Source organism: Rattus norvegicus, chromosome 7 (genome assembly GCF_021556685.1).
Source record: "Rattus norvegicus strain SHRSP/BbbUtx chromosome 7, alternate assembly SHRSP_T2T, whole genome shotgun sequence".
Classification (NCBI taxonomy): domain Eukaryota; kingdom Metazoa; phylum Chordata; class Mammalia; order Rodentia; family Muridae; genus Rattus; species Rattus norvegicus.
The window spans coordinates 35248591-35261835 of NC_141540.1; the positions used below are offsets into that span (position 1 = coordinate 35248591).

At 42.5% G+C, this 13245-nt stretch overlaps 1 protein-coding gene across 2 annotated transcripts in view; it reads right to left on the minus strand.

The window, feature by feature from the left end:
• The window catches only part of Apaf1 (apoptotic peptidase activating factor 1), an 85380-nt gene that overhangs the window by 55351 nt on the left and 16784 nt on the right, over positions 1-13245 (minus strand). For both annotated transcript variants that reach the window (XM_087559173.1, NM_023979.2), the window contains 7 exons: positions 10085-10197; positions 9835-9966; positions 8655-8893; positions 7976-8143; positions 6924-7055; positions 3169-3282; positions 1303-1487 (listed from right to left, as the gene is read on the minus strand). In XM_087559173.1, the coding sequence (XP_087415299.1) occupies positions 1303-1487; positions 3169-3282; positions 6924-7055; positions 7976-8143; positions 8655-8893; positions 9835-9966; positions 10085-10197 (1083 nt within the window). The remainder of the gene's footprint in view (positions 1-1302; positions 1488-3168; positions 3283-6923; positions 7056-7975; positions 8144-8654; positions 8894-9834; positions 9967-10084; positions 10198-13245) is intronic.

Sequence of the window (13245 nt, forward strand, 5' to 3'; positions counted from 1 at the left end):
TGGGGAAATGCCTCAGCAGCAAGATGGCAGGAGCTTGGATCCCCGGAGCCCATCTAAATGTTAGGTGGGCATGGCTTCTTAGGGCTTCCACATCGTCATAACCACACATGCGTGCACGCTGCACACCTACAATTCCAGTCTGAGAATGCAGAGACACACAGGAGATTCTCCAAAGCAAGCTGGTTAACAAAATCAGTCATACTGGGGAGCCCTTGCTTTGACTGAGGGATCCTGCCTCAAAGAATAAGCAAGGAGAGCTGTCATGGAAGATTCCTGATATTAACCTAGGGCTCCCACATCCACATACCCACACATACATGTGCACTGTACACATACTTACAAACATGCATACATACAGAGGTGCCCACCATACACATATAAATATGAAGAGAAGAAAAAGACTGTAAAATGCTTTTTTAAAAAAGACACAGAAGAATTAAAATTCAGTGGCATTAAATAAAATCTCTATGGCAAAGCAAAGTAAAAGTGACTTTATAGACAGTATTTCACGTAAATTTTCACAAAAATAGTATTTACCTCAAAAAAAATTATTATTTCCGGGGTTGGGGATTTAGCTCAGTGGTAGAGCACTTGCCTAGCAAGTGCAAGGCCCTGGGTTTGGTCCCCAGCTCCGAAAAAAAGAATAAAAAAAAATTATTATTTCCATTTCACACATAAGGAAGTAAAGTACAGTATGTTAAAAAAAATCATTAAAAGTCTAAGTTTTAATATGGAGACTCAAACCTAGGACTATGGCTCCAAAGTCTGTGGTCATCACTACTATATTAGATCATAGTAGCATTTGATAATATTGAGGATGGATTGTTTGTTTCTATGGACTGTGACGATATAATTATTTTCTCCTCTGCTTACTTCTCTAGAACTTTCTACCGAGTAGGTGTGGTGGTTTGAATACGTTTGGTTTGAAAATGTGTCACTGTGGGTGTGGCTTTCAGAGACCCTCCCTCCTCCTGGCTGCCTGGAAGCCAGTCTTCTCCTGTTTGCCTTCAGATGAAGATGTAGAACTCTCAGTTCCTCCAGTGCCTGTACTGACACAAACATGCTTCCCACCAAGACAATAATGGACCAAACCTCTGAACCTGTAAGCCAGCACCAATTAAATGCTGTCCTTATAAGAGTTGCCTTGGTCATGGTGTCTGCTCACAGCAGTAAGACCCTAACTGAGACAGTGAGAATACTTTCTATGTTTCTAAAGTCATTAAATCTCACCGTGTGAGCTCACTGACCACCTGGAAAGGAACAGTTAATAACGGAGTCTCTCTGGTCTCTCTAGCAACTCACATCCATTCCAGGTAAAGCCGCCCGGTATCCACCTCCTGCTTGGCCTGCAGCTTTGCTTGTTGATAAACTTCGGAAGTCTCTGGTTCACAGAGGCCCAGTTGCACAATGTTAGGAAATGGCTGTCGTCCAAGAAGGTGTCCGTTTAAAGATAAAAACTCCTGAAAATTCTCACAGACTGCACAATCCTAAGAATAAACTGAAATTTGTTAGACACAGAGCCAAAGCAAAACCTGACATCTCTTTGTTTCTGTGATCTTAACATTTTAAAGCTTAAGTGAAACACTCTACATGAACTAAAATGTAACAGTCAACTACTAGGCAATAAATACAGTGTTCTCATTCTCTCTCTCTCTCTCTCTCTCTCTCTCTCTCTCTCTCTCTCTCTGTGTGTGTCTCCCTGTCTCCCTCTGTCTCTCTGTCCTCTGTCTCTCTGTCTCTCCCTCCCTCCCCTTCCTCCCCCCCCCCCCCCCCCCCGCTCTCTCTCTGCTTCCTAGCTGTTGTCTCAACATGCAAGCTCATAGCTACTGCTTCCGTGGCCAAGCCAGCTTGCATGTTACCATGCTCCCCACCATGATAGTCATGGATATATCCTCTAAAACTGTAGGCAAGCCCCCTGTTAAATGCTTTGTTTTACAAGTTGCCTTGGTGTCTCAACAAGAGAGAAGTAGGTAAGACAGAAGTTGGTACCAGGACTGGGGTACAAGAATATGCTGGCCCATACTTGTTTTTTTTGTTTGTTTGGAGGTGGGGGGAGGGTGGTGTTTACTTTGTTTTTGTTTTTGGAGAAATATGGAAGACATTGGGACTTTGGACTAGAAAAGCAGCTGAGTTGTGTAAGTGGGGCTTAACAGGCCATCCATCCTACCAGGACCTTGGAAGACACAGAGCAGCGAGGACTACGGAGGCCCAACTCCAGAGGTTTCACAGTAAAACAATATTAGCAACTGGGTTGGAGACTAATTGTGTGATATTTTGGCAAAGAATGTAGTTGTTTTGTGGCCATGTCCTATGAATCTGCCTAAGGCTAAATTAAAGAGTTTCAGATTAATTTCATTAACAGAGGTGACTTCAAGAGAAAGAAGAATAAAAAGAAATGCTAGATCCATAGATAGATAGATAGATAGATAGATAGATAGATAGATAGACAGACAGACAGACAGATAGATAGTAAGTAGCTGGGTAGACAGACAGACAGAGGAAGAGACAGAAATCCTCTACTGACTTTTAGACTCAGGTTAAAGATCTCATTATCACCAGGTCTACCTTTTATGCCAGCACTTGCAAGGCAGAGGTAAGCAGATACCTGTGAGTTTGAGGCCAGCCTGGTCTATATAATAAGTTCCAGGATAGCCAGAGCTACATAGGGAGACCCTGTCTCAAAAACCAAAAATCAAATAAACAAGAATATCTCATTACCTACCACATTTCTCTGCACATACAGGAAAAAAAAAAAAAAAAAAAAAAAACACTGAACCAATTTTTAAACTTCAATCCTGTTGTGTTCTCAGGGGGCCAGGAAGCAATTAACTAAGATCAAAGGTCAGAGCAAGACGATCTCTATTCTGCTCATTCCCACCACTAACCTCAGAAGTAAATGTCAAAATGAGACACTTGATAGATCACACTTTTCATCCAATGCATGCCTAAGCCATAAACTCACGAGTCGGAGGAGACCTCCCTGAAATACTGAGCTTTCACACTAAGCTTTCACACTGAGCTTTCACACTGAGCTTTCACACTGAGCTTTCACACTGAGCTCTCACACTGAGCTTTCACACTGAGCTTTCACACTGAGCTTTCACACTGAGCTTTCACACTGAGCTTTCACACTGAGCTTTCACACTGAGTTTTCACACTGGTAGATACCTTTTCATCCAGTATATGCCTATATTCCACGAACTCATGAATCAGATGCGCAGGGCCGACAAGTTCTGTTTTTGCTTTAATCCAATCCAGGGAAAACATTAAAGCACAAAGTTCCTTAAAAATAAAGAAGAATAGTAAGATGGGGGTACTGTGTGAAAAACGAAAATCAAAAATTTCAAATAGAGCAGCATCATCTGAAAATCACTTTGCAGATATCTAAAATTTAAGAAAGGCAGTAAAATAAACACATAATTCAAAATAAATATAAAATAGGGCCCACTTCTTAACTCAAAGTAAAACATCAGTTATACAAAAGATTTAAATATAAAACAGAAAACTTCCCCGGGTTCGGTCCCCAGCTCCGAAAAAAAGAACCAAAAAAAAAAAAAAAAAAAAACAGAAAACTTTTTAAAAATATAAGGAAATCTTTGCAACCATGACGAAGTAAAACAAGCAGATGTGCATGTGCTCACATGTGTGATCATACACAAACATACATATACATGTGCATGTGCGATCATACATGAACATACACAAACATACATATACATGTGCATGTGCTCACATGTGCAATCATATACACACCAACACAAAACACATAGCATATACACATTTAACTAGATAAAAATCCAAATACCCTATACATTAAAAAGCAGCATCTCTAAAAGTTTTTGAAATACAAAAACATTACTGTAAGACATAATTGAGTAGGGTTTAATGTGATCCTTTATAGAAAATCATAGTAGAACTAAAACAATAAAAAGATAAACTCCAACAAGGAAAAAGAAAAGATAAAAGCTGAGAGGCCTCAGATGTGGTGGCGTACACCTGAATTACTAGCACACACACGAGGCTGAGGCAGAAGGACCACAAATTCAAAGCCAGTCTGGGTGGCAGAGAAGGACATGGTGTGGCCAAAGCAAAAAGAAAAGAATAACAAAATACCAATAAGTAAACAAAATATCTCATTACCAACCACATTTCTCAGCACGGAGAAATAAAAAACCACTGAGAACCACTTTCCCCAATTTTTAAACTTCAATCCTATGTGTGTTCTCAGTGGGCCAGGAAGCAATTAACTAAAATCAAAGGTCACAGCAAGGTGATCTTATTCAATTCACAAAATAAAAGCATATGTAGCCAATAATCACAATTTCACAAGTAATCAAAGTGAAAGATTTACCACTCTTATGTTGGCCTGCTAAGAATAAAGGAATGGTAATACTAGCTACATGGGGTTGGGGATTTAGCTCAGTGGTAGAGCGCTTGCCTAGCAAGCGTAAGGCCCTGGGTTCGGTCCCCAGCTCCGAAAAAAAGAAAAGGAAAAAAAAAAAAAGAATACTAACTACAGCTGGACAGTGGCAGCATACGACTTTCATCCCAGCACTCCAGAGGCACTGAGTTCAAGGTCAGCCTACAGAGTGAGTTCTAGGACAGCCAGAACTACACAGAGAAACCCTGCTCAACAAACAAACAAATGTCCTCATCCACTAGTGTTAGCGACATATTAGAGAGCATTCTTCTACAGAATGGTTCATTTTTTAACACTAGATTCTTTTCAAAGTGTCCTGCATCTATACATGTATCTCAATCATGTCCACTTCCCACTCCTTTTGGGTGTCTATAAACTCATTTGTTCTACCTTCTGTCCTCTTTGTTGTTGTTGTTGTCCTTAACTAACTCACTAAATCCAATGAGTCCTGCCCATATGGGTATGAGTATAGAGCAACCCACTGGGGTACAGGCAACCTACCAGTGGCCATACCCCCAAAGAAAAGGGACTCTTTCTCCCTGGCAGTCATCAGTTACCAAGAGCTCCTCGGTTAGGGGTGGGACCTTGTTAGCCCATCCCTACCCTGAGATGAAATTTCTTTTTTTTTTTAAGATTTATTTAATTATTACATATGAGTACACTGTCACTCTTCAGACACACCAGAAGAGGACATCAGATCTCTTTACAGATGTTTGTGAGCCACCATGTGGTTGCTGGGATTTGAACTCAGGACCTCTGGAAGAGCAGTCAGTGCTCTAACCACTGAGCCATCTCTCCAGCCCCCTGAGCTGAAATTTCTAAATGTCTTGCTCTTGTGCAGGTTTCATGTAGGCAACAGCCATGTCCTATCCAGTAGCCAGCAGTGCACAGTGTTGTAGGAAGTCAAGACTTCAGACCCCGTCTGTGTACTGATCCTATTTTTTATCTTTTGTCCACAATTCTTAAACTTCCACATCTATTATCCAGCAGCTTACTCCGTGTCTGAATCAGATGTTTTAGTAGCTGTATTAGGGTTGAGATAACAATGTCAACTCTTAACCTTCTCTTGCCTTGCACGTTCCACGGCACACGCCTGCAGTCGTCTTTGACTTCTCTCTGTGTCACAATGCACATCAAATTTATCAGAAACTCCAAGGCACTCCCTTCTCATCCCTTCCGACTCTTTCCCAGTCTCTCTTCCCTAAGAACATAAGCTAAACGAGAGAAGACACTCCGGCTACGATCTAGACTCAGGACTCAGGAAGTCCCGTTTCTCTGGCACCGTGGTTCTCAACCTGTGGGTCTCCCCCTCTTTTGGAAGGAGGGTCCCATATCAGATATCCTGCATCTCAGACAGTTACATTATAAATCACAACACTAGCAAAATTACAGTTATAAAGTAGCAACGAAGTAACTGTACGGTTGAAGGTCACACAACATGAGGGAATGTACCATAGCATCAGGAAGGTTGAAAACACTGCTCTAACAAGTACTCAATAAATATTCAATAAGTAAATTAATAAATATCCTTTCCCACCTTCCACCTCCACAGAGAACATACACAAATCCATACTACAGATAAAGGAAAGTTACAGCAAAGAGGAGAAACTGACTATTTTCCACAGTCACTAAGACTCCCCACCCCCTTTCTTTACACAAGATATATTTTCACTAACAGTCTAGCCAGGCAGTGGTGGTGCACACCTTTAATCCCAGAACTTGGGAGGCAGAGGCAGGTGGATCTCTGATTTTGAGCCCAGCCTGGTCTACAGAGCGAGTTAAAGAAAGAAAAGAAAGACCTCAGTTGCCAACAAGATGAGTCAGATGATGCCACCAAACCTGTCATCCTAAATTCCACCCAACACACAGAGTGGAAGGAGAGAACCAACTCCCACAAGCTATCCTCTGACTTCCACATGCATAGCATGCCATGCACACACCCACACATAAGCAGACAAAATAAACATGTAAATGTAATAAACAAAATTTTCCAAAATTCTAATAGGATAAAGCATGACACCAAAGAAAAATTTCACGTGCCATTTAGCTATGTAAAAATTTAAATTTCTGGTAAAGTAGAAAGTAAGATTAATAAAACTTAAGGATGGGGTTGGGGATTTGGCTCAGTGGTAGAGCGCTTGCCTAGCAAGCGCAAGGCCCTGGGTTCGGTCCCCAGCTCCAAATAAATAAATAAATAAATAAATAAATAAATAAATAAATAAATAAATAAATAAATAAAACTTAAGGATTATCTCCAGGGGGCTGGAGAGATGGCTCAGCAATTAAGAGCCTGGCCTCCCTGGGTACAGCACACACCTGGTTACATACATACACACTCATACACAACATTCATACACATAAAATAAATAAAATCATTAAGAAAAATAAATAAATAAATAAATAAATAAATAAATAAATAAACCCAAAGTGGGGGAGGGGCGATGTGTACACTATATAGAAACAGGAAAGTGAAGTAAAAGAATTTTCCAGTGTGTCGCCTTACTTTGTGCATACCGGCACTGGCCATATGATAGGCCAGGAAGTTGTACCAGTACATGCAGTCCTCCTGACCTGGAGACAGCGTATGCGGCTGGTGATACCTCTGAAATTGAGTGACCATCTTCCTGTGCAGATCCTGAAACCCACACCAAGCACATCAGAGGACACGATAGGACAACCTGAGCAGCACAGTATCCCCCACTTCTAAAGCTCTCACGAAAATCTCCCCCACAAGCTGCTTATGAAGGGGAGAGGTGCTTTACAGTGGAGCGATCGTGGAGTACCCTTAAACCAATAGTCAACATCTACATTACCCAGGAGACACATCAGTCCCTGATAGGGTGTCGTAAAGGCACGGCATCGCTTCTGTAGAATTCTTTAAAAAAGTGTGTGTGTGTGTGTGCGTGTGTGTGTGTGTTAGTGCACATAGAATCCGGGTACCCAAAGGGGCCAGAAGAGACTGTCAGACCCTCTGAAACTGGAATCACAGACAGCTGTGAGCTGCCTAGCATGGGTCCTCTGGAAGAACGGCAAGAGTTCTTAACCACTGAGCCATCTCTCCAGCCCGTGACAAATAGGCACAACCTCAACCCACTCAGGAGACACCAGACAAAACCAAATTCGGGAACTGTATTTAAACTAACTGCTTAGTGCTCTTCAAAACTACGGAAGCTGGGCTGGATATACAGCTTAGTGTAAAGCACTTCCTGATACGCGTGAGGTCTGAGGTTTAATCCCATTAAAGACGAGCACCGAGAATTTTCACAAATTTGAGGACAACAGGGAAACCACAATTAGGGAAATCAGATGCCGACATCACCAGATGCTTCGTGGGATCCTGCATTGGATCTGGACCACAGAAAGAACATTGGTAGAGAAGGTGGTAAGTTGTGGATTATTAGCTCATAATAGTTCATCGATGGAAATTTTCTAATTTTGACAATTGTATTATACTTATGCAAGATTTACACAGAGAAATTCTGCGGTGTATTTTTATATAGCAAGCCTAAAACTGTTTCAAAATCAAAAGTAGAAGCACATATGACATTTAAATACCTGGAGCTGACTTCGATTCTTCTCTGTAAGGAAATCTACTTGAAGATCGTGTAAATAATAACAAAATGACTTCCCATTCCGATTACAGAATAAGAGAGACTTATTAACGAACTCCTGCAAGATGTCTTCAACTTCTTCCGTTTCCAAGTCCCAGAGAACACACAGCACCTAGAACCATTTGAAGCACTTAGTAGAGCGTAGAAGTACAATGAGCAGTAAGTATGGGAGACCAAGTGTTTGATCAGTACGATACTTCAAGGATGTCTCTGTGTTTTAAGAGGTTTAACTAGGGGCTGGACAGGATGGCTCAGTGGTTAAGAGCACTGACTGCTCTTCCAGAGGTCCTGAGTTCAATCCCCAGCAACCACATGGTGGCTCACAACCATCTGTAAAGAGATCTGATGCCCTCTTCTGGTGTGTCTGAACACAGCTATAGTGTACTTATATATAATGAATAAATAGATTTTTTTTTAAAGGTTCAATGAGTTCTCAAGATAAAAAAAAGAAACTGGATGCTTCTTTAGAACCACTTCCCTAGAACCACTGAGAAGTAAGAAACGCACAAGCTCAACACAGAGCGTCTTATGGAGACCAAGCACCTCACCTCTCACCTCAGTCCAATTATCCAAGTCCGCATGCCATAAACACCCCGTGATAAGGAGTGTGGTCGGTCCCTTACCTTCGTAGGCACCTTGACATCCTTCTGAAGGATGGAGAGGTCTGTGTAGTAGTCCTTGATGTCTTCTCTGAGCATCTCCACACTTATGGACATGGCTTCATCCAGAGCCTCGTAGTCATAAGATGAAGATTTCCTTATTCTCTTAAACTGCTTATTCTGAAGCTGCCTGAGGTAGTATGCCCAGCGATTGGGAAAATCCCGTAAAAGCGCACCAACTAAAGACACGACGAGAGGAGAGCCTGGCAGGGGAAGGCGACTGTGTTAATACCATCTTACCATAGTTCAAAATCACCACTCGATGACCTTATTTCATTGTTTTAAATCTCTCCCTTGGGGCTGGAGAGATGGCTCAGTGGTTAAGAGCACTGCCTGCTCTTCCAAAGGTCATGAGTTCAAATCCCAGCAACCACATGGTGACTCACAACCATCTGTAATGGGATCTGATGCCCTCTTCTGGTGTGTCTGAAGACAGTGACAGTGTACTCACATACATAAAATAAATAAATAAATCTTTAAAAAAAAGGGGGGGGGGGTTGGGGATTTAGCTCAGTGGTAGAGCACTTGCCTAGCAAGCGCAAGGCCCTGGGTTCGGTCCCCAGCTCCGAAAAAAAGAAAAGAAAAAAAAAAAAAAAAAGAATTAAATAAGGGACATGCAGTTGGTAAACACTGCAAAATTGGTTATTCACGAGCTGTCTGGTAAATATATCTGTATTTGTGGTATCAGAGTGATCTGTGCTGTCCAAGTCTACTAAGAGAAACTAAGTCTGAGATTGTGGTTTTTTTTTTTGTTTCCCTCATCCTCAGAACAAGTAAAAATTTTGTTCCACACGTGTTGGAAGATAACAGCACTTACTTACCAAACTGAAACTTTAATTTTATAAAAGCCCACACCAAGTAACTTTAAATGATGTTCATGGTATGTTCCGCTCTTCGACAGCCGAGGTCTTAACTTTATCAACCCTTCTCCTGAACATACTCTTTAACACGTGGTGGGTGCATGCGACGGTGTTTGAAGAGTTAATAAATACCAAGTGTATTCGCTTAAGGTATCGAAAGTGCCTAACCATAACCACCATGAAGCGGGTCCTAGCGTTCGTGTGCCAAGTGACCACGGTCATCAGCTTGCTTTATACCAGAGCGTCAGTGTCCCCCACAGCGCCCCATTCGCAGGCAGCCATACCTTTGCACTCCTTTATAATACTGTGAGCCTCCACTGGCAGATCTTCTTTCTTCATATTAACAAAAAGTGACAAGATTTCAAGTCCCTTCTCTTTCCCTAGACCACTCTCCACAGGGATAACATACTTAGGACCTGAAGCAAAATCATGGCACAAAGTAAGCAACTTGTCATGTCACATGTGTACATGTCCCGGTGCCTTCCGCCTTGATAGCTTCCCCACAGCATTAAAAAGTCAGTCGACACTCCTTACCCATTACTGAATCGGTAACACTCTTATCTCTGGTGGTAAGAAGAATCTGACACTGGTTGTCAAAAGCCTTTAACACCCAAGGATCCCAAACGTCATCCAAGATCAACAGAGACCTAAGAGAGAAAAAAATAAGACTAATGACACTTATTTTTTTTTTTTTTTTGGTTCTTTTTTTCGGAGCTGGGGACCGAACCCAGGGCCTTGCGCTTCCTAGGTAAGTGCTCTACCACTGAGCTAAATCCCCAGCCCCTAATGACACTTATTTTACACTTCCTTTAAAAAACATCCTGAGACAAGAGTAAACTGGCAGACTAGAAGTTTCTTCCATGTATCCATGGACAAGAGTCAGGGTAGCAAAGAAGAGATGATAGTTTCAAGAGAAAAAGAAAGAAAAAAAAAGTGAGGAACTGAGGTGGTCTGAATAAAAATGGCTCCCATGGGCTCATGTATTTGCATGCTTAGTCCCCAGTTGATGAACTGTCTGGAAACAATTAGGAGGTGTGGCTTCGTTGAAGGAGCTGGGTCACTGGGAGTGGACTCTGAGGTTTCAAAAGCCCATGCCAGGGCCAGTGCATTGTTCTCTGCCTGCTGCCTGTGAATCAGGGTGTAAAGCTCTCAGCTACTTTCCCAGTGCCATGCCTCCTGCCAAGACGATGACAAACTCTGAAACTGTAGTCAAGCCTCCAATGAAATGCTATCTTTTTTAGGAGCTGCTTGGGCATGATGTCTCTCCAGAACCTTATCTAAGACGGTGGTCAGTCAAGGTTGGCCACTGTACAAAAATAAATAAAAGTATGTATGTGTGTGTGTGTGTGTGTATATATACACAAAATAAATTTAACTTAAAAAAATAAAATAAAGTAAAACAGGACTGGAAAGATGGCTCAGCAATTAAAAGAACTAGCTAGCCACTCTTACGGAGGATCAGGTTTGGCCCCAGAACTCACAGGGTCGCTAACAGTCTGTAATTCTAGTTCCAGGCAAATCCAAGCCCTCTTCTAGCTTCCAGAGGCACCAAGCACACACATGTTGCACACACAGTATTTACAGGAAAAATACTAATACACATAAAACAATAAAATAATTTTTCAAAAGAGCCAAAAAAAACAAACCAAACAAACAAAAACCAGAAGGTTTAACACAGAGACAAAAAAAAAGGAAACAGTCCACATTCCAACACAGCTTCCTAGGCAGGAAAAGAGACAAATCACGAGGTAAGCCAGACAGGCCTCTAGATAAGACTGCCAATCAAGAGTCAAGGGAAGCCCACAGTTTCTCCCAAGCCTGAAAACTGGTATAGGGATTCGGTGTAACAGCGACACACCACAGAAGGCTGGCACTGAAGAAACTAATCCTCTCATTCTCACTAACGTATGTGCTTATGTGCAGCGATCCTGCTATGTCTAGAAGAACTGTGTGTGTGGTGTCCTTCATTATTCTCAAAGGCTCTTGCGATCTCTGTTCCCTCTTCCACAGAGGTCCCTGAATCCTGAGGGGAGGGATTTGATGGATACACCCCATTTAGGAATGAGTGTTCCAGGGTCTCTCTCTGCTGTGTCTCTGCACAGTGAGTCTCTGATTTTGTTCCCATCTGCTGCAGGAGGAGTCTTCTCTGATGATGGCTGAGCAAGGCACCGATCTGAGTATAGCAGGTCATTAGGAATCATTTTGCTGCTATGTTCTTGGAGCAGAACGGTAGTATTTGATTTTCTCCTAGGCCCCTGTCCTGGGTGCTTGGTCATCTAAACAATGTCAGGGACGGGTTCCCTGCTTTCTTTTATAAGGGCTGCCTAAAAGAACTCCTAAAAGATGCTTGGTTACAGTTTCAGAGAGTTTGGTCACCGCTCAAACGGGTGTGGCACTGGGAGAGTAGCTGAGAGCTTTACACCCTGATTCACAGGCAGCAGGCAGAGAACAATACACTGGCCCTGGCCTGGGCTTTTGAAACCTCAGGTCTGGACCTTAAATCCAATGAGCAGTGGTCATCCCCACGGGCACCACTAGTGTCACTAGTGCACCCGTGTACCCTGCAGGCAGGTCACCCCTGCAGACCAAACGCTTTGTAGCTGGGTCGTTCTCCCTTGTGGTGTGTTGATTTTCTTTCCAGTTGCTGCTCCACCAGTGAGTGGTGTGCTTTTGCATGTTTCCATGAGACAGTTATCCCTTCCCATCTAGTGCAGGTCTGCCTTGAGAAGCTGTCTTGTAGGGCCAGTCTGGTCGTGCTAATAAAGTCAGTTCACTTGGAAAGAATCTGTCTTTCATTGCTGAAGAACGGCGTCTCTAGGAAAGTTCTTTTTCTTTTTATTTTTAATACAGAGTCTCTCTACGCAGCCTTGGCTGTCCTGGAACACTAGACCAGGCTGGCCCACCTGTACGCCGCCTTCCAAATTCTGGGATGAAAGGCATGCACCAACCATGTCTGGCTTCTTGTTCCTTTCTGAAATCAGTTTAGCACATTTTTTTACTTAACTATTTATTTATTTGTTATATTTGTGTTTACTTAAAATCATTATCTTAATTCATTTTCAGAAATTTGTCAATTTCATTTTCTCCTGTGTCTGCTGCTAAAAAGACATGGTGGCACGCCTTGGAGGCATCATGTCACCAAGCGTTTTCATGGCTTTTGTGCACCTAAGTTGGTATTTGTGCCACAGTATGCACATAAAAGTCAGAGGACAACTTGCAGGAGCCAGTTCTCTCCTTCCGCCGCGTGAGACCGAGGGATCAAATTCAAGTTGTCAAACTGGGCACCAAGCTCCTTTAACCACTGGGCCAAACCTCATGACCATTTTACCTCTGCCTTTCACAGTCTTGCTATACAGTCTAGGCTATCCTCAGACTCCCATCCCCCATCCTCTGGCATCTGGGGTTACATGTGTGCGTCATAACAGCTGGATCTGCCGAGTTACTCCGAAAGACTGAGCTTGAAGCTAAGAAATCCTTCTTTCTGCCTGATACAGTTTGAGACTCTCAATTGTACCTTCTTAAAGATTTTTTTAAAATTTATTTTTACTCCATGTGTGTTGGTGGTGTTTTGTCTGCATGTATGTCTGTGTGAGGGTGTTGGATCCTCTGAAGCCAGAGTTACGGACGTTTGTGAGCTGCCATGTGGGTGCTGGGAATTGAACCTGGGTCATCTGGAAGTACAGCAAATAAGCTGT